The following is a 26,173-nucleotide window of genomic DNA, read 5'->3' on the forward strand; positions in this document are numbered from 1 at the left end:
CTCCAACCCACCCAGCCACCCGGCCAGTGGAAGGAATGGAAAGATTCAGTAGTTGGTTCCCTCCTCTCACCATTTTTATTAAGTAGGTATAGAAGAACATGCTTATTAAAGTTGCTAATAGACTAGCCAGCTTTGTTTAGTTTTTAGATTTTTTTTTCCAGCTTGCCACACAAGTAATGCTTGCTCTTTGTGTGAAGTCATTTAAGCTAAAGAGGAGAAAATAAAAACCACCCAGGACCCCAGTACTGGGTGACTGTCAGTGTATTAGTGTGTTTTATGACAGAATCAGATTCTCAAAAATTTTTAACTGGAAATAGGAACTGAAATTAACATGTTTTAATGGAGCTAAAGTGCTGCTGCACTCAGGTAAAAAAAAAAAAAAAAAAAAAAAAAAAAACCAGTTGGGAAAATACAGAATAGGTAGGGGTGGAGGGCGGGAGAAAGGAAGGAACCTAAATCTTTTAGCTGTGTGCAATCTTTTTTTAAAAAATATATTTTATTGATTTTTTACAGAGAGGAAGGGAGAGGGACAGAGAGTTAGAAACATCAATGGGAGAGAAACCTCAGCCGCCTCCTGCACACCTCCTACTGGTGATGTGCCCGCAACCAAGGTACACGCCCTTGACCGGAATCGAACCTGGGACCTTTGGGTCCACAGGCCGACGCTCTATCCACTGAGCCAAACCGGGTAGGGCTACCTGTGTGCAACCTTAGTAAAATCGTGAATCTATGAATTCTTCCCTTGAGTAAAAAGCAACAACACGGTAATGTACAAGTCCAGTCACACCCTCTGCCAGGACAAAAGTAGGGCACTAATGTGGCTCCAGGAAGATAGAAAGGCAATGTTTACTAGGTGGTGGGTGGTGAAGAGTATCCGTCCTTTCTCCAACCTCTGGTCTTTGACCATATATTACTAATATGTAATCTTTCATCTTTGAACAGAATTTTCATCTGACCTTACTACCCCATTTTACAGACAAACTTATTTTGTGAATCCACACAGCAAGATAATCATAGTTAAATATATTTATTGAGTGATTAAGTTTGCCAAGTAGTCTGCTGGTACTTTATATATACACTAGAGGCCCGGTGCACGAAATTCGTGCGGGGGGGGGGGGGCGGTGGAGTTCCTCAGCCCAGCCTGCGTCCTCTCACAATCTGGGACCCCTCGAGGGATGTCGGGCCTAAACTGGCAGTCGGACCTCCCTCTCACAGTCCGGGACGCTGCGTGCACCAGTGACCATACTTTTCACACAGGTGAAAGGCGTCTTGCTGTTGTATGGGCAGCTACATCTTTTTGCCCTGATTATAAGAAGTAGTTCATAATATGATCCTTCTGAGGCAGTAGTACCAGGTAGATGGTACATCTACCACCTTATGAGTGAAAAAACTGAAGCAGAGAGAAGTTAAGTAATTGGCTTTGTTACACAGTTATAAGTATCAGAATCAGGGCTGACCACAAAATGTGCAAGCCAGAGTCCATGCATGTCATCACTGCATCATCCTGTTTTTCAGGGTTAGAGTAGCCTTGCCAGGTTTTAATTTTTAAATCTAAGAGACTATTCCCAATATATAGGGTAGGGTCCCTAGGCCTGGCTGGCAATCAGGGCCATCTGTGGGGCAGCCGGCAGGCGGGCCCCCCCCCCCCCCCCCCCCCCGCTGGCACCCACCTTGGCTGGTGACCTGATTGCCCCCAACTGCCCTCCCCTGCTGGGACCCGCCTCCTCTGCTGGGACCTGCCTCCTCCATGCCAGGCAGCGGAGATGCCGGAACCAGCCTCCCCTGTCAGTGCAGAGCCGCGGGACCTCCAGGCCACCGGGCCTCCTCTGTGCACACAGCCGTCTTGTGGCAGCGTCACTTAAGGGTGTGACGCCACCTAGGCTTTAATATATAGGATAGGATAGGATTGTGTGATTTAACATCGCAAAAACCTTGTAAGCTATTTCTTTGTAAAAGATGGGACTTGGTTAGATTAATTAATTCAAGGGTGTGTTGCTGATTTTTATCAATGACCCAGATAGAACTCTCATTCAGGACCCGCCCACAAAGCCCCCGGACTGAATCTGTCCTGCATCGTTGCAGAAAAATCATTTGCATATTAGGCTGGAAGGGCCCCTACACAACCAACAGATCCCTCTCCCTTGTTTAACAGCCATGAAAACAAATCCGAGGGACTTCAATGACTGGCTCCAGATCACACATACAGCGGCGTAATTTTTTAAAATATATTTTTATTGATTTCAGAGAAGAAGGGAGAGAGAGAGAAACATCAATGATGAGAGAGAATCACTGATTGGCTGCCTCCTGCACGCCCCCCACTGGGGATCGAACCCGGGACCCTTTAGTCCGCAGGCCAACACTCTGTCCACTGAGCCAAACAGGTCATGGCACAGTGGCATAATTTTTGGCAGGCACCTTTAGCAACCAGGACTGGAGCCTCAGCTGTTTCAGAGTTGGACCTGTGCTTCTCACACTATACCATGGCTTTCTAGTTCTTATCATTTTAATTTTTTCAAAAAGTTAAAAAGCCCAGAATCTGAGTAACTAATGTGTTAGCAAATAAAATTTTCCAGAAAGCATTTTAAAAATCAGCAGTTTGAAAAAACATGCTAGGAATGTGATCCTTTCTTTTATGTATCAAGAGAAATACCAAAGACAGTTAACTGATTCTCACTTCAGTATGAAACTGGTTGTTAAAGGGAAAGGTGGTTTTTAAGTGCAGTTTCATTTTTTTTAAATATATTTTATTGATTTTTTTACAGAGAGGAAGGGAAAGGGATAGAGAGTTAGAAACATCGATGAGAGAGAAACATCGATCAGCTGCCTCCTGCACACCCCCTACTGGGAATGCGCCCGCAACCAAGGTACATGTCCTTGACTGGAATCGAACCTGGGACCCTTCAGTCCACAGGCCGATGCTCTATCCATTGAGCCAAACCGGTCAGGGCAGTTTCATTTTTAAAGGCAGTTTGCAATGCTTTGAAATACTGTTTACTTTTTAAGTGAAGTACCATTTTTGAGAATCCCTTGTTTTAAATTTGAATGTAATAATAGGCTTTTAAAAATGGAATGACCAGGAATAGTCTTAATTTCATTTAATAATATAATAGTGATCAAACACTTAAATAGCTTATAAAATAGAAGACTTCTTTTAGTTTCTGGAAAACAAATTTTAAGGGCTTAAAGCTGGTTCTTATTCCTTGCTTCTTTTCACTCAGAAATCATTATGTGAGTTTTACAGAGTTACATACCAGTGGTATCTGCGAGGTTGAGGAGGTATAGTTTTCTCAGGGACTTGGTTGTGCCGGTCATTAGTTTGAAATTGAGAGAAATCAAAAGGGGAACACTAATTATACAGAGACTTAAAATGACGTACTTTATAGACAGTTTTCAAATTCTGTGAAAACTGCTCTGTTGGTAATTCTGTTTAGACGCATGATCTGTTTCAAGAAAAGATCATTTGCATACTTCTGCTACTGTAACTGGAAACAGACATGTTCAGTAACAGAACAAGTTCTGCCTGCTTGTCCTAGGCAACATTTTCCAAGGGGCGTTACACTGTAAGGTATTGGCTGGAAAGGCCTGGAGGGGCCGGAAAAACTGTTCTCCTAAACCTGGCTTTCAGCCTTGTTCTCTTTAGTCAAGTGCATTTATTTTTTTTTCTATTTCCTCTAACTTTGCAGGATCCACTAAAGGTTGCCAATAGTAGCAGAATCTGTAGTTTGGACCTAATGTGATTAATAATATTTGGCATATTTTAAGTAATTAAAGGGTTAATATTCTCCAGTTGTAATAAGGTATAATTGCCATTTGTTTTCTTATCAAAAGAGTTGATATTTCAAACCCAAACCTCTATGAAGACAGTATAGGAGACTAGAGATCAAATTGGAGCCTGACAATACATTTATTTTTATTTATCTAATTTAAAATATACATTTTTATTGATTTTAGAAGGAGAGAGGAAGGGAGGAAGGAGAGAGGAACACTTATCAGTTGATCGGTTGCCTCCTGTATGCACCCCAACGCCCCAACGGGGGCTCAGACCTGCAACCCGGGTATGTGCTCTGACTGGAAACAAACTGGTGACCTTTTGATTCATGGGACGTCACTCAACCGAGCCACACCGGCCAGGCCCTGGCAAAACATTTAGAAGTCAAATGTCACTTTCATTCTTTGACTAGAAATGTCATTTCTTGCAGCTTGGGGGAAGCCCATGGCATTTTCTTGCAGAGAGTGAGCTTCATGGAAAGGCTTGGCCCTGACACATTTCCAATCCTGGGGGTTGGGGAAAAAGTTAAATTTACTTCCCCTATTCTGTAACTTGTTCAGCCATAGGACAGCTGGGTTTTCCTGATTTTGTGCACATCTTTATAGACCTTCAGGGGAAGTCCATTATCAGGCACAAAAATTGGTTGCAGTTTTAAAATTCTCCTCCATAGAGTTCCTACTTTTATCCCACTCCAACTTTTTCCAGTTGACTGCTTTCTTGGGTCCTTAGTAAGTAGTTCAAATGCTGAACAAGTGGGAATTTTTTTTTTTAATATATTTTATTGATTTTTCACAGAGAGGAAGGGAGAGAGATAGAGAGTGAGAAACATCGATGAGAGAGAAACATCGATCAGCTGCCTCCTGCACATCTCCCACCGGGGATGTGCCCGCAACCCAGGTACGTGCCCTTGACCGGAATCGAACCTGGGACCTTTCAGTCCTCAGGCCGACGCTCTATCCACTGAGCCAAACCGGCTTTGGCAACAAATGGGAAATTTTAAGCTGAAACTGATGGAAGCTATTTGAAAAAAAAAATCCTGAGAATTTCAATAGGAATAATACTTCACCAATAGACAACAATCAATTGTAGTTTAATCAAGCTGTCTTGCTGCATCAAAGGTGCTTAAAGGACTGATTTCCTTGATGCAATAAGTAAAAATCCTCCAGAAAACAAGAGGAAGGGAAAGGGAACCAATACAATGCCCTCTGTGCTAAGCATTTTGCATGGGTTTTTTTTCTTTTCATTTTTGCAGTAACCTTTGAAGTAAGTAGTAGTATTTCCATTTTATAGAGGGAACTGAAGATTAAAGCAGAAAAATAGTTCAACCAAAGCTCTACATAGCTATCTAAATTTAGCTAACACCAAAGCCTGTGTCCCCACCAGCTCCCTCATTTCAGCCTCATATCAGTCTATGACAGTGATGACGAACTATCGCAAACTCATTTTTTTGGTTGATTTTTCTTTGTTAAATGGCATTTAAATATATAAAATAAATATCAAAAATATAAATCTTTGTTTTACTATGGTTGCAAATATCAAAAAATTTCTATATGTGACACGGCACCAGAGTTAAGTTAGGGTTTTTCAAAATGCTGACACGCGGAGCTCAAAAGGTTCGCCATCACTGGTCTATGGGGTCCCCATTTTATGAACAAGGAAACTGAGGTGCACGCAGAGGGTCTAGATAACTTTCGGAAGGGGACACACCTAAAAAGTAGTAGAACACTAGGATCCCAGTTTAACAATTACAAAACCTGCCTGTGACAGCCCCTGAATTGGGTGTTTATTAATTGCAAGCACCATTACAATGGCCAAAAAAGCCCTAATAGAATTGTTTGCCTCTAGCACTGCAGCAGCCTATCCAGACACCTTTTCCCAGTGCCAATCATGTCCAGGTGACGGGTTTATTCCGTGGAAATTTCCGTTGTCTCCCACCAAGATCATAACCGTGTGAATCAGTGCTTGGTAGATGTTACTGATGTGAAGCAGGGGGACACAGCCCAGCCTGACCCCTGGTCACCCCAGCATTTATGTGGCCAGGGTTTAGAATCCCTCTTGTGAAAACTGATTCCTAAGTATGTCAGGTCACAGTAATTTCTCAATAGTGGTTATTCCTTGTCTTGGAATCACTCCCTCTTGTTATTAGGAAAAGTGAATAGATCTAGTTCTTTCTAAGTAATACTGTGCTGTATTTATCTTTTTCTCCGCTGGCTTATTTCTCTTCATCCCAAACCCTGTTTGTTTCCATTGTTTCAAGATCAGTGGTGTCTTTCTCCTTTATTTTTTTAAAGATTCTGACTATTCAAACCTTTTCGAGTTGCCACCCAAACTTAATGAAGTTAGATATTTGCAATGTGGCGCCGGAGCTCCAGTCGCGCAATCGGTTAGCGCGCGGTACTTATAAGATATTTGCAATGTGGTATAATTAGCCCAGTTCCATATGTCTGCTGCTGTGGCTTTTAATGGGTTTCTGTAAGTACTTCCTGCTTACTCATCTTAAAAGGTTTTCATCCTAATGTGGTCTCTCTTTCACTTCTGCTGGCCATTCCTCCTTTTCCCCTTTTCTTTTTCTTCTTTAGATCAGCAGGTTGTTTTCCTCCTGATTAGCAAACTGTACAAGTGGTCACTGTTTCTGAAGTCTCCAAGAACTCAGCTGAGAGATTGGATCATTGTATTAGGTCATAGACAGCCTGCTTTTTTCACTTCACAGTTGCCAGATAGCAAGCTAAACTCTGCAGGGTTTTGAATTTCTAACCCCTCCAACTCACCCTCACTGTTAATCCTCTTGGGAGGTAGGTGGCTGGCCGTTCTGATTATTTTATATCTCGCAGTCTCTGGAGGAAAGAGTTCCCAGACCTGGTAACAGTGAGAGCAAAACATTTAAACACGCACAGTAAAAAAACGAGGGGGTTGGAGGAAACTTACAAAAGACAGACGCAAACAGTTTTGACAGGTTACATGTATGCTCTGTCCAACCAAGGAAGTAGGCCTGGAGGTTCATCTACAAGTTTTTCAGCTCCACCCTTCCATGGTGGAGAATGACAAACTGGCTGCAGGTGGGGGGAGGGGGAGGTAGGTATCCGGAAGATGCCTCGTGAAATATTTCTAAAATGGGACCCGCTTTAGGAGTCCAGAGTTACCCAGGAAAGTCAGAGCGTTAAGTGAGGTAGAGAGGGCCTAGTGATTCGGAGGAAAGAGCCGGGGCCCCTGTAATTCTCCCAGCTTGTCGAGAATGTTCGTGTAGGTCTTCGGGATACAGGGAGAAGGAGTCAGTGTCAACTTAAGAACGAGCTCGCAGTTTACCAGCACAGGCCTGGGACGAGGTGCTCACCTTGGTCCTCGCCTTCACTCACCCGCGGAGACGGTGCGCTACCTCCGTTTGGCAGGCGGGGGCTCTGCGCGGCTGGAGAGGTGGAGTCCTGGTCCCCGGCCCCCCAGCCAGTGCGCGCGGGAAGCTGGGTTGGAACCAAACACTCATCTGTGGACCCAGGGCCTCTGTTTGTACCCACGAAGCTGCAACGCGATTTCACGTCTCAGAGTTTCTTGGCTGAACAGGTTGGAAACCACTGGTTTCAGATTAGAAATCACTGGTTGTGCGCCCCTGGATACCGCCCCAGCCACTCGAAGCTACTCGGTCGCTCTCGACTCGACGTCCCTATCTGCACCGCGCGCAGACATCACTACGCCGGGCCCCACGCCCACCGCGCAGGGCTCCAGGCTCCTAGGCTCCCGGGCTCCGTGCTGCCCGGGCGAACCCGGGTCGGCGTGCATGGCTGCCGGGGAAAAGCACCGGCAAGTGCGAAGCGGAGCTCCGCGCAGAGGAGCAGCCAAAGGCCCCGCAGGGCACCGGCAGTAACAGGGGCCGCTCTGTCCGAAGACCCGTGGCCGGCCCCAGAGCGGAGCGCGGTGGCTCCTAAGTAATTTTTAAAAATCGGCGGGGACACTCCTTCCGGACCCCTGGGCGACGGGGTCCCGGCGGCGGGCTCGGGAGGGAGGCGGGCCGGGCGCGTGCGCGAGCTGTCAGGAGGCCCCGCCCCCGCCCCTGGCGCGCGGCCCGGGCCCCGCCCCCGCCCCGCCCCTCCGCCCGCCCTCTCCTCCCCTCACTCCCGGGCGTGGGGCGGGCGGGCGGGCGCTGCGGCTGCCGGGGCTGCCGCTTCCTCGGGCCATTTTGCTGAGGAGCGACCAGGAGGAGGAGCCGCCGAGGGGACCCGGCGAGGATCCGTGAGGCGGAGAGGGCGGCGGCGGCGCGGGCCCGGGCTTTCCTCGATCGCGGGGATCTCGAAGGGCGAAGGGATCGCCGGGGAGGGGGACCGGAGAGCCGCGCCCGCCGCGCGGCGCGCCCCTTCCCGCCCCCTGCACCATGAGCTGGGGCACCGAGCTCTGGGTAAGTGCGGGGCCGGGCCCGCGGGCTGCGGGGACGGTGCCTGGCGCGCCGGGGCAGGGCACGCGGGCCGGGCCGGCCCGGGAGGCGATGGCGCGCGGTCGGGGTCCCCGCGGCCTGAGGGAGGCGCGGGGCCGGGTGCCCCTCGCGGGCCTCCGCCCGAGCAGGACGCGCGAGCCAGGCGGGGGGAGTCGGCGGGCGGAGCGGGTGGGGGGTCCCCCGGCGGCCTGAGCTGGGGGCGCGGGTCGGGGTCCCGGCGGCCTGAGGCCCGCGGAACGTGGGGGGCAGAACCTTAGTCCCTCGGGTGAGCGGCGGGCGCGCCCCGGACCTGCCTCGATGGGGGCGTGGAAGCCTCGGGTTTGGGGGACCGCGTTCTTTCCCGGGGCGCCCAGCCCCGAGTTCCTAGGGCTGCGTTCTCTGCGGGAAGGTGCGGGCCGACCGGCGCTCCTTCCGGGGGCGGGGCCGAGCCCCACGACCTGGGTTGGGGGCCGCGGGGGCGAGAGCCGGCGCCTGCCCTCCGGAGGCGGCTCGGGGCACTGGTAGTTCCCGTCGGGGCGCCCCCACCCTGCACTGAGGTGGCTGCGGCGGCGGAGAGGGAAGTGGCCGGCGTGGGGGAGAGCCCCCCGAGGGGCACGCGCGGGGTGAATCTTCCAGCGGGAGGGCGGCGGGAGGGGCTGCACCGGATCCTCCGCCCGCGGTGCGGGGTCACCGGGGGCCTGGCGTCCGGAAGCCGGTGCCCCACCAGGGCGAGCCGGGAGGCCTGGCGGTGCCCAGGGTGTGGGATGGAGCTCGGGCCCGGCCCCCTCTGGGCTCCTGGGGGATCACTGGGCGAGGGACGGGCAGTCCGCGTCCGGGGGGAGGAGGAAATCTCAGTCCTGCACTGAAATGTTCTAGACGAGGCACCTACCTCCAAGGCGCGGGGAAGGGCCCCCCTTCGGAGCCGCTGGTGGCGGGTGTGGAGGAGAGGGGGGGGGGGCGCGGGGATCTCACCTCCCAGGACAAGGTTAGGGCACAGACGCGCAGGCACCCTCCCTTCGTTATCTTTTTGTCTTAAATTGTTCTTACATAACCATTTCGGAGGCTCCGAAGCAGCTACAGCTATTCACCAAAATCCCGAGGGCAAGAGCCCCCTTAAATGAAGATGATTTATTCTATAAACATCCTCTGTCGAAAGGAACCCAAGATGTTGGCTGATGTTTACAAGTATTCAGTTTTAAAATAAAATAACAGATGGTTTAAAGTATGTGCACACACCTACCGAGGCAGAACCTGCTATTTCATACTTGGTGCTTGCCTTCACTTTATACTTTAGAGCTAGTCCCGGGCATTTCTTTCTTTCCTCTTCTATTCCTGCTCCACTCCCATCGGCTCTTCTCAGCTTATCTGGGGTGGGGGAGTAAATCAGAAGTAATTTGTATCAAGAGAATAGAAATATTGGCACGATTTTTTTATTTTATTTTTTTACTTGTTCAAACTAGAGAAAGGGGTTCTGGGGGAAACTACAATGTATTTCTAGGTAAAATAGGGGCCGGTGGGCATTTATGTGCACTGGTGGGCACTTCACAGTGATGCTGGTGAATGTTCTCGAAGGTGATCCACAAGAGGGAGGTGGCTGAGAAGGGAAATGATGGAGGCCGAGTGCCTGCATTATTCTATACACTTCTTCTTTGAGGCGGAGGGGTGGGAGGGAAGGCCAAAACAAGGAGCTGTTGAAAATGAGTGGGAACTGGAATGTATATGAGTGACATGAAGTCTTGGATTTGCTTCAAAAGAAGTTGGGGTGGTAGTGGATGGGCGTGTTGATGAAAGAAAGGGGGCATGAGTAGGTCATTGTCGAAGCGGGGTGATGGGGACAGGCAGGCTCATGGCGCTGTGCTTTCTACTCCACACACTTGAATTTTTCCAAAAAAACTGACTAGAAAAGATGTTTAAGGGAGGTGTGTCAGCTACTTGAAATTTTTTCACTTGGTGAGTTTATGAAGAAGAATGAGTCAGTTAGCAGCCGTATATATGCGAGTATAAGTCGGTGAAGAGTTTTTGTTGCTAAAAGGCATTCCCTAGAACAGTGGTCGGCAAACTCATTAGTCAACAGAGCCAAATATCAACAGCACTTCTTCAAAATAGACGCGCCCAGGCCGAAAACCGACTTCTGCGCATGGGCCATGAAGTTTCAATCGCACTGTACGTGCGGGCCCACATGTGGTATTTTGTGGAAGAGCCACACTCAAGGGGCCAAAGAGCCGCATGAGGCTCGCGAGCCGCCATTTGCCGACCACTGCCCTAGAGTATTGGCCTTTGCTCTGGAGTGGCTTAGAGTTCAATGGAGAAAAAGGAAAGAACTCACTTGTTGGCACTAAGAGGGGTGCAGAAGTCTGAGCTTTAAGATCAAGTGCCAAGAAGTATGAGGGCAACAAAATGTCTATTTTCAGTCGCCTTATTTTATTAGTATTTGAGTGGTTTTGTGACATGGAATAATGAAGGGTTCTGAGAAACAAGCTCCAGCTCTCCAGTGGTGAGAGACTCGGGCCGTGCGGTGTGTCGGGCCGTGTTGGTGGCCCAGCCCCGGGCAGTGATTGAGGGTTTTCCCTGAATGGTGGCTTCGGGATTGTGCACATGTGTAATGAGATAATGATGGGGCGCTTGAGCCTGACTTGGCAGAATTATGCTTCTGGAGAGCCAGAGCCCTGGTTTGGGTGGCCGTGAGTTATTTGGAACAGGTGGTTGCAGCTTGCATAGATCTTCACAAATTCCTCCTAAATGTGCGCACACATTTTAGAACTTTAGTCCAAGTCCACATGGGCTTTTAAAAACGGCAGGTTTCGAATGTGCCCTTCACATGAAAGGCTTACTCTTTAGCCACATCCTGCTTTGTAGAGGGATGCTCTCTCTCTCTCTCTCTCTCTCACTGATATAGGAGTAAACTTTCATATTCTAGGAAATTTTTAGAATCATGAAATGTCAGGAAGTTATCATACAACTATAAAAATGAACTCAAAACCCACAATTTGTAATAACTTTATTTAGCTTAGTTTGTATGTCAGTTGGGGCTATTTTGTATCAGGTCAAAGTGTAAGCGGCTGCTTTCAGGGGATTAGGTCACAATAGCATGGTTTCTGTACAGCTCTTCATAACAATGCCTTTGCATCAAAGTTTAAAAATTTTTATTGAACAGCTACTATGTGCAAGTTACCTGTCTGAATCTAAGCCACATTATATACACTGAAGGGTAGCCACTTATTTCAGTGCACACATGCACAGTAGGTCTTAACTCTAGCCTACAGCATCAGAGTCAAAAGAGGGATCTACATTTGTAAGAAGAACTAAATGAATGTACTCAAGACTTTGTTTAAAAAGTAAGGTAGTAGGATAAATCGGTTGTACTGATTTAATGACGTTGTGACTGGTCATTGGAGAAATGGCAAAGCAACAGTTTTTTACATTTTAATGTTGTTTTTCTTACCTGCTTATTTGAAAGAAGTGACAAGTTATGGAAGTGTCAGTTCAACTTTTACTGGCTTACTCATTAGTGTGAAGTGTGAATAAATCTGTTGGAAATTTTAGCTTTCCTCATAATTATTCTACTCTTTGCAGCTGGCCAATTACTTGGTGACAGAAGTTACTTTTATCTCCTACTGCCCTCTCCACCATCTTTTTAAAACACTTTTATTTATTGATTTGCGAGAGAGAGAGAGACATCAACTTGTTGTCCCACTTATTTCTGCATTCATTGGTTGATTCTTGTATGTGCCCTGACTGGGAATCGAACCTGCAACCTTGGCATATTGGGACAATGCTCTAACCAACTAAGCTACCTGGTCAGGGCCTCTGCCATCTTAATTTCTTATTTTGGTGCTAATAAGAAATGAAGGAGCCCAAAGTACTAAAAGCAAGAAAGTGAACTGAGAGACCTGAATAAGACATGTTGGTTAACATAGTAAGAAAGCACCTGTGTTGATTGTATGTGATTTTTTTTAACCTGTGCTTTTAGGACAATGCCAGGCATACAGTGCGCACTCAGCAATGTGTTGACTATGGTGACTGATTGTGGTGTGCGCTTTTCAGAGGCAGCAGTCTCCCACTGCTATACTGGGAACAATGCCTGACTCATATAGTAGGAGTTTGATAAATATTTATTGAATAAATGAATGAATCCCTTTTTCCTCCTTTTGTTTTAACATTTGCTTTTTTTAAAGCAATGGGGGGACAGTTCTCACACCTTCTGCACTTTGGGGGTTGTAAACATTTTGTATAATTTTAGGCACCTTTCCCTTCAATAGGCTTTATTGACTCAGAGGGGTTTTAGTTTCAGAACAAATTGAGTGGAAGGTACAGAGATTTCGCATAGACCCCTGCCCACGAATATTCACGTCTAGGCCCCCTTTAACCGTTAGAGTAGCGCTTGAAGACTTATTTCTTTGCTGTTGATCATGCTGCTAAAGCCTGCTATGTATGTATGTGTTTATAGAAGAATGTGTTAAAACTTGTAACTGATTATTTTTTAATCTTGAAGTAATGGACTATGAATAGTTTCCGGTTTGGGAGAATTACCTCTTATTACATCTTCTTGCTGCAGAACACTGAACAGTGTGCAGTACTGACAGCAGTTCATAGCTCTCTCTGCTCTTTATTTTTAACACTTCAGAGATGTGTTTGGGATCAACACAGCAAGACCAAGAGGGGAGATAGTTACTCCTGGAACTCCGGTGAATGGAGCAAAAGAGCCTCCTCGGAAGATAGATTAAATCAAGTTTAATTCTGTCATCCCTCCCTCGCCATTGAAACAAGCTTCGCACAGTCTTTTCTGGTTAGTGAATATTAAACCTAACCTGGGAGGTCTGGCGACTGTGTGGTTGATATTTACATATCAGCCCGTTGCCTTCACTTTATACTTTAGAGCTAATCCTGAACATTTCTTTAAATTGCCATTTGGGTAGGGAAAGCTATATTTCAAGCACCATAAGGCAGTTTTGTAAGTGTCTGTGCTTACTGGGTGACCACATTATAACTCTTGCTTTACATTCCTGTGACATGAAAAGTGCTTCTTTGAAGGACTGTTCAAGTATCACTCACTCCCTGGCTAAAGCTAATATTGTGTTTCCTGCAAGTATTACTCATACTTGTTTCGTCAACACCGCCCACGTTTAAAAATAAGGCTTTATTTTGACACTTAAAAATTGCAAGCTACCAAGAATACTTGAATGCCCTGGGAAATTAATCTAATTAGATTTTAGAATGTGGGTGTGAAGTCTTCTGGAATTAGTGTTTATAATAAAATATTTATTTCCTGGTTTAGTAATGTATACTCATACTAGCTTGAGCCTAATGATGTGTCTAGTTAAAAAAAAGGGGGGGGGGCCAAATATGTATATTAGAGAGTTAATTGAGAGTATACAGTTTTTGTGTTGTTTTTTTTTAATGGAAGAAGAGCTTTATTATTTTTAAAAAATTTATCTTTATTGTTGAAAGTATTACAGATGCCCCTTCTTCCCCCCATTGACCCCCATTTTCCTTGCTCCTACCCCTCCTCAGGCCTTCACCACAATATTGTCTGTGTCCATGGGTTATGCATATAAGTTCTTTGGTTAAGCTCTCCTCACCTCTTTCCCTCTGAGATTCATCAGTCTGTTGCATGCTTCTATGTGTCTGGATCTATTGTGTTAGTTTATTTTGTTCATAAGATTCCACGTATAAATGAGATCACATGATACTTGTGAGTATACACTTTTTAATATTGATTGATCATGGTCTTCCAGTTGGGACCAACTTTTAGCTGATTTGTAAGTTCTATGTTACGTTTATGTAAAGTGTAAAAGCCTCAATTGTTTAATATTAGAAATAGATTTAAACCACTACCACCAACCACCACCAACGAAAAGATGTAACTTTAAATTTCTTGTTGCAAAAGTTAGAATACCTGTTAACATTTAAACTATAATACCACATTAGCTTTATTGTGTGTTTTTTAATTTAGAGCATGCCATTCTAGAGATTAGAATGAGGTTTTCTAAAATAAGAATTAGTTCTTTGACTAATATCTGTGATTTTAGTGTCTACATTTTAGCAACTGTGGTTTCCTCTCTACCTTGTACTTCTACCCATGTATGGGTTGTAAAAATAGAAATAGCTTATCATTACATAAACTCTATAGTTCTTGTAATATTTTCTTTTTTTTCTAATACTCTTTATTTTTAGAGAGAGAAGAAGGGTGGGGAGAAACATTGATTTATTGTTCCACTTATTTATGCATTCATTGGTAGCTTCTTGTATGTGCCCTTACCAGCGATTGAACTGGCGACTTGGCATATTGGGACAATACTCTAACTAACCGAGGTACCCGGCCAGGGCCTACCTAGCTCCTGTAATATTTTCACTTGCACCATGTCTTCGCGCCTTAAACCCTGTGGAATAATTATCATCAACACTGCTGATTATCAAGAGCCCGTCATGTCCCAGGTGCTGTGCAGAATTTTTCCACCCCTCAACCTATTTATTCTCTGCAAGAATCCAGTGCGGTAAGTACCCTGCAGTGGAAGTGGCAGTGGCAGAGATGACGACTCTAAGATGGAGTCAGGAGCACTACGCTTTATTGGGAAGTAGCACCTGGGAACAGAAAAGGGAGGAAGTAAGATTAGGCAGAGGGAGCCATCAGACCATCAGACATGATGCAGCCTGTCCAAGTCTCTACTGGGCCAACCAGGAGGACCAGAGCAAAGATCACCCATTCAAGGAGCCTCACACTGGACAGAAACAGCCAGGCCCTGGGACCCCTCGCCGCCTGGCTCATTCATTGGCCAACGACAGTGTCTTCTCGTTTACCATCTTGCTCAGTCATTGGTTGGGGATTGCTGCAAGAAGATCATGCCCTTGGCTCAAAAGATGAGGCAGACCAAGAGGAGGATGTCTACTAACCATACTCCCTGCAGCTGAGCAACAATCCTTTCTGGAAAGAGGATCTGAATGGCACATTTCGACACTCACTACACCATTCCCTTTCATAAGAGAGTCAGTGGAAGCTCAGAAGGTGAAATAACTTGTCTAAGTTCACAGAGTAGGAAGGAGAGATTAAATCCCAGGTCTTTGAGACTCTAGAGCTCCTCATCTTTTTTTTTTTTTTTTTTTTTTTTTTTTTAGAAATTTTTATTAATTTTTAGAGAAAGAGGAAGGGAGAGAGAGAAAAACATTGATCTGAGAGTGAAGCATTGAGCGGCCGCCTCCGGCATGCCTCTGCACCAGGAATTGAGCCACAATCCCGGCATGTGCCCTGACCGGGAAGCAAACCAACAACCTTTCAGTGCATGGGACGGTGCCCAGCCACCTGAGTCACACCGGCCAGGGCTCTCCTTATCTTTTTTTCAGTTAATACTGTCAAAATGTATTATTGTTTCAACTTTTTAGTATAAAAATGTCTCAATATACTTAAAATAATATTAGGCGCCCTAATGTACTTACAACTCAGCTTTTAGATCATCAATATTTTAGCATTCTTGCTTCATCTGTTTGCCTCCACAAGGTTTTTTAGAGCCCTCAGTCGTCTCCGCCTTACATCCTGATGCTACCCCGCTTTCCTGAAAAATCAGGTGTAGAACCAAAATTCTCCCCCATTTTTTAAATGTTTTTTTAATTGATTTTAGAGAGAGAGGGAGATAGAGACGTCATCTATTTGTTGATGATGAGGATCGAACCCACAATCTTGGTGCATCAGGATGATGCTCTAACCAACCAAGCTACCCGCCCAGGGCTGCCCCACTTTTTAAAATATGAAAACAGAAGAGAGCCAACTTGTTAAGCGCCTGTTGCACCTTTTCAGGAATTTCAATGCATCCTTTCCTAACCCAACAAGGATCCTGTGAGTTTCATCATTATCTCCACATTATAGGTGGTTCTCAGAAAAGATACCAGACTCACCAAAATATTGGGCGCTAGGGCTAGAATTTAAATACAGTTGTTTTTCACCGACACCAAATAAATGTAGTTTAAAAATGGCATCTCCTATATGAGTTGCGTGCAATCCCTTTTCTCCCCATCACTCGCATTTCCCGGCACCTCTTTAGGTTTTGCTTTCTGAAACGTTTGATGTTCCTCATCCTGAGAATTGCTGAGAATCAATGACTCAGAGCTGAGTGCTGCAGACTCCGCAGGAACTGTTATGAATGAAGCTTAGATTCTAGCAGGTGTTTCATGCCATGTGTAGTGACTCCCCCCATTCTTTCAAATCAAAGGTGTTCTTTTCTAAATTAATTTGTAAGGGTGTTAAATAGTAAAAGCGGTATCAAGTTTCTGATTCTGTGTCTAACAAAAGTATGTCTGGGTGCGAGTTTGTTAATGAATTGAGAAAGGACAAAGGAGATATTGACCACTTTGGGGTGCTCGGGCTGCCCCATGCAAGGCTTTCCAGCTTTGGGGTCTTGAGAAACATAAATCTGAACATGTCCCCTCCTGTCCATGCAAAAGAAAACCTGGCCTCTTGACAAGAAGCTATTCCCTTTGTACTTCTAATTGCACCACCAAAACCGAGATTGCATGGAAACACCCAACAGGTTCTTGGAGAAATGGTGTACGTGCTCCCACGTGAGTGAGCCTGCTGGGAAGGGCCTGGCCCAGCCTCACTGCTTGCCTAATCCAACTTTTATTAGTGTCGGCCACGTCCTCCCGTCTCTGTGCCTCGTCCTGCCGACCTATAACGCGGTGTGCTGATGCTCGCCTTCCTCTTCACCACAGACAGGAATGCCTGTTTGCAAAGTGCTTGGAGGTTGTTGCATGAGGCGACAGGTCATGCCAATTAGGGTAGTCATGGGGAGGATTAAAGGAAAAAACCCTGTTCCTTGGGAACAAACTGCAAAACACTCCTGCTGCAGAACGAGCAGTTCACTGTCCCGGCCCTCTAGTTTTCAGTGAAGTCTTTGTCCCGTGACTTAAAGTTCTGTTTACAGGTTAACAAGAAAAGTAAGTAACCTAATAGTAGGAAAAGGCCTGGAAATCATTGCTTTGAAAAGGAACTCTGGATTTTAGGAGATCATGCATGTTTAGTTCTTTTTGGAAAAAAATTAAATGAACTGCAAAACGCCATGCTGGTTTTTAGCACTAATCTTGGGCTTACATAAAATATAATTTTAATGTTCTTCAGGGGGTAACAGTTCTCTTTGGCTATTTTTACCACATTTTTTAAAAGTTTTACTGAAGTCACATTATTCCCCCCAGAAGTGGGGTATTCGCTGCTTGGGACATCTAATGAAGTATTCTGCATATCAGCTTAGTGTGAGATTAATTTCTTCTTAGCAAGGAAAGCTAAGATGTTTAAAAATAGTTGCATTAGGACATATATATATATAAATATGTATATATATATATATATATAATACATATGTGTATATATATGGAAATGCTTGGCAATATTTCTTTAGTCAAAGAAATTTGGATTTTATTTTATTTTGAGAGAGAGAGAAACAATCTTTTCTCCCGTACCCACCCCGCCTGGGGATTGAACCCGTGACCTTTCAGTGCATGGGACGGTGCTCCAAACAACTGAGCTACACTTGTCAGGACAATACATTCGGATTTCATGAGTGTGTATGTGACTGTAAAATGACACTGACTTTCTACATTTAAATTTTACTTATGCTTAAGAATGGGTTATCTGGGATGCAAAGGACAGCATAGGGAATATAGTCAATAATAATATAATACCTGTATATGGTGCCAGGTGGGCATTAGACTTATCAGGAGGATCACTTTGTAAGTTATAGAAATATCTAGGCACTATGCTGTACCCTTGAAACTAATATAATATTGAATGTCAACTGTACTTTGAAAAAAAAAAAAGCTCTTTTTAAATGGAAAAAAAAAATAGATCGTCTATTTGCATTGCTCAATTTTCAAAAGATACGGAGGTGTACATGAAAAGTCTCCCTGTCATCCCAGCATAGATTTAACTCTTCATTGTCATTACTGTTTTTGGCAAGAGGATTGGTGATGTTGGTGGCAAGTAATTATGACTTTAATGTATAAAGGAAATTATAAAATTTATATTAGACATGATAAGTATAATTGAGACTTCTATGTTTTGTGCACAATATCTACTTTTGGAGCATCTACTAAGTGCCAAGACCTGGTTTTTGTCTTCAAGTAGCTAACAGTCTAGTAGGGGTGCAGAAATGTGGACAAGAAATTACAGCCCAGTGTGACAAGGACTAAGGTGGGGTAACTACATGGAAACATGTACTCAGTTGGGCTTAAATGGCACCCATGTGGATTCATGTAGTAAGTTATGCAGGTGAGGAGGGTGGTATAAGGGGACACAGAGCTGGAGAATGGGCAGAGCATGGAAAGGGGGGCCTGGAAAGATAAACTCACTGAAAACCATGTGAGGGCTATGGCATCGCCCGGGGGCACACATGATACCCCTGGACTACTGAAAGCAGGAAGCTGCGGGCCAGGTGTTCAGCCTCACTACTGCAGTGTGAAGGCTGGGAAGGAGCAGGCCACGCTTGTTTGATTGGACTAATCGTGGGGGCTGAGCGCCCCGACATTTTTACATGCAGTGTACATCTTGAGCAGTGAAGCAGGGAATTGGGGGGAGGGATCCATTCACTGTTTTAGCTTGTGGGTTAAATAGTATATTAGGCCCAACTGGCGTGGCTCAGTGGCTGAACGTTGACCTATGAACCAGGGGGTCACAGTTCTATTCCCAGTCAGGGCACATGCCTGGGTTGCGGGCTCGATCTCCAGTGTGGGGCGTGCAGGAGGCAGCTGATCAAAGATTCTTTCTCATCGATGTTTCCATCTCTCCCTCTCCCTTTCTCTCTGAAATCAATAAAAATATATTTTTAAAAAATAGTATATGAGCTTTGGTCCCTTTTTTTCACCAGTTGGGCAGAAAAAAACAAAACCTACTGTCACGTCTTTCTTGCCCTCTCTTTGTTTCAGCGTGGGTGGCACCTCCAGTATGCCCCGAGGTGACCCACACTAACCAAATTCCCAAGACTGATGAACAAGCCAGAAGTATATCCATTAGGAGACCAGCTATTCATACTTGCTGATATGCACATTTTCTCCCTGTAGACTAATCTATGTGGAAAGCTAAATTCTGGGCAAAGTTCCGTGGAGCGCATGAAATCAAAATGGATTTGGATTAATTTAATGGCTTATGACACCAAACTATGGAAGCCTCAGGCACTGATCTCCTCCAGAGGGGAAGGTGTACATTAGGAGGGAAGAGTCTACTTCATAAATGCTGTGTTGACAGTCCTTTTCTTTTAATGTATTCTTTCTTTAGACAGACAACAGGGTAATTCAGTATGTTTAGATCTTTCAATTCTCTTCAATTTTGCATCCCTGAGATGATGTCCTGGTACCCAGTTTGAATCTTGGGTGTTCATCATCATCTCACTTGCCAACATTTTCCAAACTGGCAAGTCTGAGAATCTGAACTTTGAAAAGCTCTCCCAGGTCATTCTGAGGTGGCTCAGGTAGCATTGTGACATTTTGATACCTTCTCATGCATTCCCAGTTTTTGCCCATTTTCATTCTTTGTAAGAAATGTAAAATCCAACAATATTTTGGAGCTACTTTCTTACCCTGCTAGCCACTTACCAACATCACCACCATTCTAAGTACTCTGATCCTTATGGTTGTCTAACTGTCATTTACTCAGGTACCCAGATAAGTCATCGTTCATCCATTCAACAAATACTATTTGCCAGGCATTGTTCTAAGCAAAGGGAACATGGCAGTGAACCAGACAATAGAACAAATTGCCTTTCTGTCTGATCTCTGTAACATATCTGATCATGATAAATGCTATGGAGGAAAATAAGGGTGTGGGAGACAGAACTGAAGGGTTAGAGTTGATGGGAAGAAGAAGATGTAGAACATTTTGCAAGGTGCCTGTTAGATAGCTAAGTATCTGACAGCTAGCACAGCAATTTTCAACTGCAAGAATTTTTAAAGCATGCAATACCTGACTAAGTCAGGGGTACTGACCTCTTTCCCCTTAGATTGTCAGATAAAGAAATGATAACAGCCAACACAACAGTAGCCGCCCGGTATGAATGCCCTGCCTTGAGCCATAAATATATAGGTCATTTAATAGAGTTGCATCTTATTGGTCACATCGCTTAATAAGGTTGCATCTGATTGGTTAGTACTTGGCACCAGAAATCCTTATATACAAGTATAGGCACCTGATTTTTTAAAAAGTCACTTTGGAGCAAAAGGGTAGGTAATTGTAAATCAAAAATTATACGTATTTTTTGTCAAATTGGCAAAAAATATGTTTTTTTTGGTGTGCCGCAGAATTTTAGTAATTAGTTTATGTGTGCCGGGAGATGAAAAATGTTGAAAATCACTGAGCAAGTAGATAGTTTAATGTATGCACCCGGAGCTTCGGGAACAGGCCCAGACTGTTCGGGTCTGGGTGGATCTAATTACCCAATGTAAGTTTGGGTAATCAGAAAAGCAAGAATTAAAAGGGTAAAATTCTAAGCTCTTGGGATAGTGCCGCTCCTTCCAGCCCTCTTATTTAACTTCAGAACTCTGTCATTTAGTAGTGACCCTGTCACACTAGGCTGCCCTTTTGGACAGTGGCTGTGCTCTCTGCTTGCTGAGCTGTTTATCTTACTGAGAATCATTATGTGAAACTTGTTTCCGATTGGGAGGGGCCTACACTAGTAAGAGTTGATTGGTTTTGTAAATTGTCCTAAGAGCATAATAAACAGATCTTGAAGCCTTGATATGCTTAGAAGTAAAACCAGTATACCGATTCATCAATGGCAAAAAATAAATAAATAAATGGGCCACTGATGAGCGTTTGGTTTTTGGTAGTAATCAGAGATTAATGTCATGCGTGCATTATTTTAATAAGTGTTTGCAGACTATCTAATAGTTTCTACTCCTTTAAAAGCTGCCTGCCTGTGTGCTTGTTCTAACATTTGAAGATGAATAGAGAATATTGAGAATTATTCAAGTCACATCTTATTGACTGAGATCTCTGTTGTACCTGATATTAATTTTTCTCTTCATATTTTTCAGAGACAGCTTAAAATTGGTGACACTAGGTCACCAAATAAATAAGATGGGGGGGGGGACTTATTTCATGTGTGTGACAGATTCTGTTTTGCAAAGTGGCCTCAACAATTTCTCGCATTCCACATGCTCTTTCAATGTGACATGAGATTCCACCCGTTGAGGGTGGAAGAGGGCTTCTGTCCCTTCCCCTTGAACCTTGGCAGATCTTTGTACTGCCTTACCTGATAGAATATGCTAAAAGTGACACCATGTTGTTTTTGAGACAGGATCATAACTATGCCATACACTTGCCTCACTCTTTCTGGATGCTTGCTCTTAGAACCCAACGCCATATTGTTAGGAAGCCCAACCAGCCCACATAGGGAGACATATGGAGAAGCCAACAGGACAGGTTCCAACTGACAATCTGATTGAGGTCTCGGCTAATAGTCAATCAGCTGCCAGCCATATGAGTGAAAGGCTTCCAGGTGATTCTAGCTCCCATCAGTCGAGTCCCCACAGCCTTCTAGCCTTTCCAGCTGGGGCCTCAGCCATGGAGGAGCAGAGACAAGTTGTCTGTCAAATTTCTGACCCATAATAAAATGGTTCTTCCCAGTAAACTTTGTGGATAATAGGTTAAACACTAAAAACAGGAGCAATATCCTTGGATGTCATAGGGATAGTAACACTATCCTTGGTCATTTATTAAGAATAGGCCTACCATGCATCCTTTTATTCTCGTCTAAAACGTCTAAAAGAAAAATGCGATCACTTTTTCTTTGAAGAAATCCCTTAGAATATGAAATTGAAAAGTTGGGGAACATTCAAGAAGTTTTTATACTTATTTTCTCTGAAGATGATGGGATAGGAAACTGAGAAGCTCTGATATAAAGTCTTATCATAGCAAAAAAGGAACTCCTTAAACCAAGTTTGTGCAAAGGTTCTTGTCACAGAATTGTACACCTTGAATATGGTGATTCTGTGTCATTCTTTATAAAAACCTCAAGAGTTTTTACGTTATTGTCATAACCATTGACCAAAGGGGAGAACATTTCATTGCAATTCCCTTTTGGAAGAAATGGTTTTGCCAGTCTTCTCCCCTCCCCCCTAAAATTCATCTCTTGTTCTTTGAAAGGTAAACCATGCTGATCCACCTCAGAAATGTTTTAGAAATACCAAATAAAATGCAAGATTTTCTCTAGCTTTAGGTGTGAAATAACCACCCATATTCTGGGGGCAGTGGATCTGCCCAACGAATGCTAAAGCATGTGGCCCTAGCTGTCTGCTGCTCACTCACTCGGGGTCTTCACTCTCTGAGCAAAGCTCTCACACTAGACCAGTGGTTCTCAACCTTCCTAATGCCGCGACCCTTTAATACAGTTCCTCATGTTGTGGTGACCCCCAATTTCATTGTTACACATTGAACATAATTAAAGCATAGTGATTAGTCACAAAAACAATATGTAATTATATATGTGTTTTCTGATGGTCTTAGGTAACCCCTGTGAAGGGGTCGTTCGACACCCCCCCCCAAAGGGGTCGCGACCCACAGGTTGAGAACCGATGCACTAGACAGTCTCCAGTGGCTGCTCGTTTGAAAAGTCTTTGATTCTTAGAATATTTCTGCAATTTCGTTTCTATGTCGTGTTGTTCAAGAGTATGGGTCAGGAGCCAAACTCTTGGGTCATAGCCTCATGCTAACTAGCTGAGTAATTTTGGGCAAGTCTTCTAACCTCAGTTCCTTCATCTGTAAAATGGGGATAATAATAGGGCCTACATTATAGGGTTATTGAGACTATTAAGTGAGTTAATGAATACTCAGAGCAGTAAGTTAATGTCTAACACGGTAAGCTCGGTGAGCATTGGCTATCATTACTTCTCTTCACATGTGGCTGGTTGTGTGGCTGTTTTGTCTATGTCCTGGATTCCACGTTGAAAAGGAAGCAAATGAGCACTTGTTGGGGTGTAGAAGGGGTCAGTGAATTGGGTGGAAACTAGACTGCATGACCTCAGCTCCCTTCAACTCCAGCGTTCTAGAGTAATCTGAGTTCCAGGATCAACTGGCACCGAAATGGTTGTCCCCGGAGTCCTGATTCATAATAAATGGAGAAGACGTTGACGTCAGTTATTGGAGAGCAGCTACTTGAAGGCTAGAAACTATTTAGACATTTTATGTACAGTTCCCACACTATAGCTCAAAGAAATGCTAATAATGTTAATGGTAGGCCTGTAGAAGATTCAGAAGGTCGAAAAGTGGAATATAAATAGAACCATGAGGCACATTCTTGAAGCTGTCAGGCACCCTGTCCATGGATTGAATGTCTTGGGTGTGATTCCATAGGCAAAGAAAATCTGGGACTGTTTTGCTGAACAAAAACTTTTTGGCTGAGGCCTGGCAAGTGCGCTCAGTGGTTGAGTGACGACCCAGGAACCAAGAGACCACGGTTCCATTCCCAGTCAGGGCATATGCCTGGGTTGCAGGCTTGATCCCCAATGGGGATGTCAGGAGGCAGCCGATCAATGATATTTCTCATCTTACCGATGTTTCTCTGTCAATGAAATAAAATAAAAAAATTTTGGCTAAGAAAGGTGTTTAATTAATTTTTAATTAATTTGTTTAATTAATTTTCTCACTTTGGTAGTTCAACAAGGTAAGTGAAGAACATCTTTAAAAAAAAACTTCAGGCAGTCAGGTGCTACAGTTCTAAATAAAAACAGTCATCTCCCTTCAACTCCAGCGTTCTAGAGTAATCTGAGTTCCAGGATCAACTGGCACCGAAATGGTTGTCCCCGGAGTCCTGATTCATAATAAATGGAGAAGACGTCGACGTCAGTTATTGGAGAGCAGCTACTTGAAGGCTAGAAACTATTTAGAGCCTAAACTGGTATCTAGTCAGAGGGCAAAATCCAAGACTGTTTCCAGTTTGGCAGCTCACTTATTTACTAAGCATCTACTATGTGCACAGGATAGTGATGCCTTCTTCACTTTCTGGGACCCTTCAGGCCTTGGGCCAACGCTCTAACCACTGAGCAGCCAGCTAGGGCTTGTCTGACATTTTTATTCTCGAGGATATTAAAACAGTGAGTTGTTCTATACTTTTGAACCCAAAGCTTTGTAAACTCATAGTAAATTTGTGCATTTTCTGGTTACAGTTGTGTAAAATGTGCCTAATTTGTATATAAAGTAATACTCTTAACAGTAAAAGTAAGATATTCCTTCTTATCTAACTCATGTGACTTCCAAACACAGATTTAAAAAGTGGAGAGCGGGGTCAGCTTTAAAGAAAGTGATATTGAAGATTTAAATTATTTGTACTTATTGTTATGGCAGTGGGGAATAAAAGGAGATTGGTTTCTCCAAAGAAGGCGTACCAATGGCCAACAAGCATAAGAAAGATGCTGGATATCATTAGTCATTTTGGAAGTGCAAATCAACACCACAAAAAGACACTGCATCACACCCTCTGGGTGACTAAAATCAAAGAAGTGGAAAATAACAGACGGAACATTGGACATTGCTGGTGGAAATGTAGAATGGTCCCGCTGCTGTGGAAAACCATCTGACGGTTCCTCAAAACATTAAACATATAGTTGCCCTATGATTCAGCAAGTCCTCTCTTGGGTCTAAACCAGGGGTGGGCAAACTTTTTGACTCGAGGGCGACAATGGGTTCTTAAACTGGACCGGAGGGCCAGAACAAAAGCATGGATGGAGTGTTTGTGTGAACTAATATAAATTCAAAGTAAACATTACATAAAAGGATACGGTCTTTTTTTATTTTTAGTGTTACTCATTTCAAACGGGCCGGATCCGGCCCGAGGGCCGTAGTTTGCCCACGGCTGGTCTAAACCCAAATGAATTGAAAATAGTCGTTCAAATAAATACTTGTACAGGAATGTTCATAGCACCACTATTCACAATGGCCAAAAGGTGGAAACAACCCATATGTCCATGGACGACTGAATGGACAAACAAAATATGGTTCTTCCACACAATGGCATAGTATTCAGCCAGAAAAAGGAAGGAGGTACTGATCCGCTCTACAATTTGAATGAAAACATTAAGCCTAGCGAAGAGAAGCTAGACACGAAAGGTCACATATTGTGTGATTCTTTTTATGTAAAATATCCAGAATAAGCCAATCCATGGAGACAGAAAACCAATTGTTTGCCAGGTCATGGGGGAGGCGGAGGTGGGGAGGACTTGCTCAGTGGGCACTATGGGGTAATGAAAATATGATGGAACGAGATAGAGGTGGTAGTTGCACATTATGAACGTACTCAGTGCCACTGAGTTGTTCTCTGTCAAATGGTTAATTTTGTGTTATGTGAATTCCACCTTAATTAAAACAACAACAACAGATTTTTAGTTATCTCCAAGATGGCAAGGAGCTAATCTAGGAAGCTCCTTGGTCTTTGGAAATTGTAAATGCTGCATAAAACAATTGATCTTTAACTCTTCAGAAGGTTCTATAAATTTTCTCCCAAGTAATTAAAGGATGCTGTGTGGTGTTTGAAGTCTCCTTAATGATTATGAGTATTCTTGTTGCAACACAGGTTATAAAGGGTATATTAGGTGCCGGTTAAAAATACACCCACAACATTGAACCACACTCGAAGAAGTAAGGGAATTGTCTCTGCAGATGGATTTTCCACCAAATCAGTTGATACTCTACCTGCTAAAACCAGTATCTGGTAGCTTTCAGTCGGGTTGGCTAATGTTTTTCTTCGAGCATGTGGGAGAGTGGAGCCAAAGTCGAAAAGACTGGAGTTCACAGTGAGCGGTCCAGGTTGACTTCCTTACCCTTTTACTGTAATTACAGTGTGTGACTGAAAATAACTATTTGGTTCTTTTTTAAAGCCACTATAGTTAGCCTGACTACTCATTTTCCCTGGGTTGTAGCTCACCTCCAAAACATGTCTTGTGCAAGGCACTGAGCTGGGGCCGTGGGCAATGGGCTTGATGGCTGTCCTTAAGTTTAATAGGTGTGAGATTTCTAGAAATTGCTATAATAATTTTTC

The 26,173-nt window shown here is 44.2% G+C and overlaps 1 protein-coding gene and 1 long non-coding RNA gene across 17 annotated transcripts in view; one reads left to right on the forward strand and one right to left on the reverse strand.

The window, feature by feature from the left end:
* Window positions 1-4,076: 4,076 nt before the first annotated feature.
* Window positions 4,077-7,787, reverse strand: LOC118666960. Its single transcript, XR_004971111.1, has 3 exons — window positions 7,101-7,787; window positions 6,538-6,625; window positions 4,077-4,134 (listed from the first exon to the last, which is right to left on the reverse strand). It is a non-coding gene; the product is annotated as an uncharacterized LOC118666960 (long non-coding RNA).
* A 104-nt stretch (window positions 7,788-7,891) lies between these two features.
* The window catches only part of FNBP1 (formin binding protein 1), a 101,012-nt gene continuing 82,730 nt past the window's right edge, over window positions 7,892-26,173 (forward strand). For all 16 annotated transcript variants that reach the window (XM_036329355.1, XM_036329352.1, XM_036329353.1 and 13 more), the window contains exon 1: window positions 7,892-8,153. In XM_036329355.1, coding sequence (XP_036185248.1) covers window positions 8,130-8,153 — 24 coding nt within the window. In that variant the 5' untranslated portion in view covers window positions 7,892-8,129. The remainder of the gene's footprint in view (window positions 8,154-26,173) is intronic.

This window comes from Myotis myotis, unplaced genomic scaffold (assembly GCF_014108235.1).
Source record: "Myotis myotis isolate mMyoMyo1 unplaced genomic scaffold, mMyoMyo1.p scaffold_m19_p_12, whole genome shotgun sequence".
Lineage (NCBI taxonomy): Eukaryota > Metazoa > Chordata > Mammalia > Chiroptera > Vespertilionidae > Myotis > Myotis myotis.